At 52.9% G+C, this 544-nt stretch overlaps 1 protein-coding gene across 1 annotated transcript; it reads right to left on the bottom strand.

Annotated features, from left to right (window-relative positions):
* Positions 1 to 4: 4 nt before the first annotated feature.
* PPTG_24646 (hypothetical protein) lies at positions 5 to 324 on the bottom strand (the record flags this gene model as incomplete). The annotated part of the gene is made up of 2 exons (XM_008918113.1): positions 5 to 137; positions 212 to 324. 2 exons carry the CDS (start codon positions 322 to 324, stop codon positions 5 to 7), a joined length of 246 nt encoding a protein of 81 aa, XP_008916361.1.
* Between the last annotated feature and the right edge of the window lie 220 nt (positions 325 to 544).

The following is a 544-nucleotide window of genomic DNA, read 5'->3' as shown; positions in this document are numbered from 1 at the left end:
TGCGTCACTGATGGTAGAAAAAGACTTCTTCGCCCCGCCAGTGCATTGGTAGCGCGCGTAATACAGTACCGTTCGGTGTTCCACGTCCTCGACGACACGTTGTTTGTACTGCTTTACCTTGGGCACACAACGGCAGCCTATAACAACACATTTGGTTTTGCGGTTGGGCTCCAGGCACTCTAGAGCCCATGTAAGGGTAAGGAATCCAAACCATTCAGACAGTAGTGTACCAGAAATCATTTCAGGGTAGCTCAGTAAGGGTGGAAACTTGCGCCGCGCAATAGCTTCCACCACAGCAGCCTGTGCTGGGCTCGTTCTGCCCATGGATTTCAACTGAAAATTATTTTTTTAATTTTAGCCAGCCACGTGGGTTTAATGGCGGGCGGGCCACCCGCAACCCTGCGGGCCTTGCGGCCAAACAATACCCGGTCAAGCCCGGGGGGGGGGGATTGTCGTAAATGCCCCGGAATCTCCCGACACCGTTTGCGACCGCTTGTCACCGTTTGTGACCGCTCGCCACCGTTTTAGTTTCTATAAAACGTTT

Source organism: Phytophthora parasitica (genome assembly GCF_000247585.1).
Source record: "Phytophthora parasitica INRA-310 unplaced genomic scaffold supercont2.141, whole genome shotgun sequence".
NCBI lineage: Eukaryota > Oomycota > Peronosporomycetes > Peronosporales > Peronosporaceae > Phytophthora > Phytophthora nicotianae.
The sequence above is the reverse complement of the archived record's forward strand: the minus strand, read 5'-3'. Positions and strand labels throughout refer to the sequence as shown.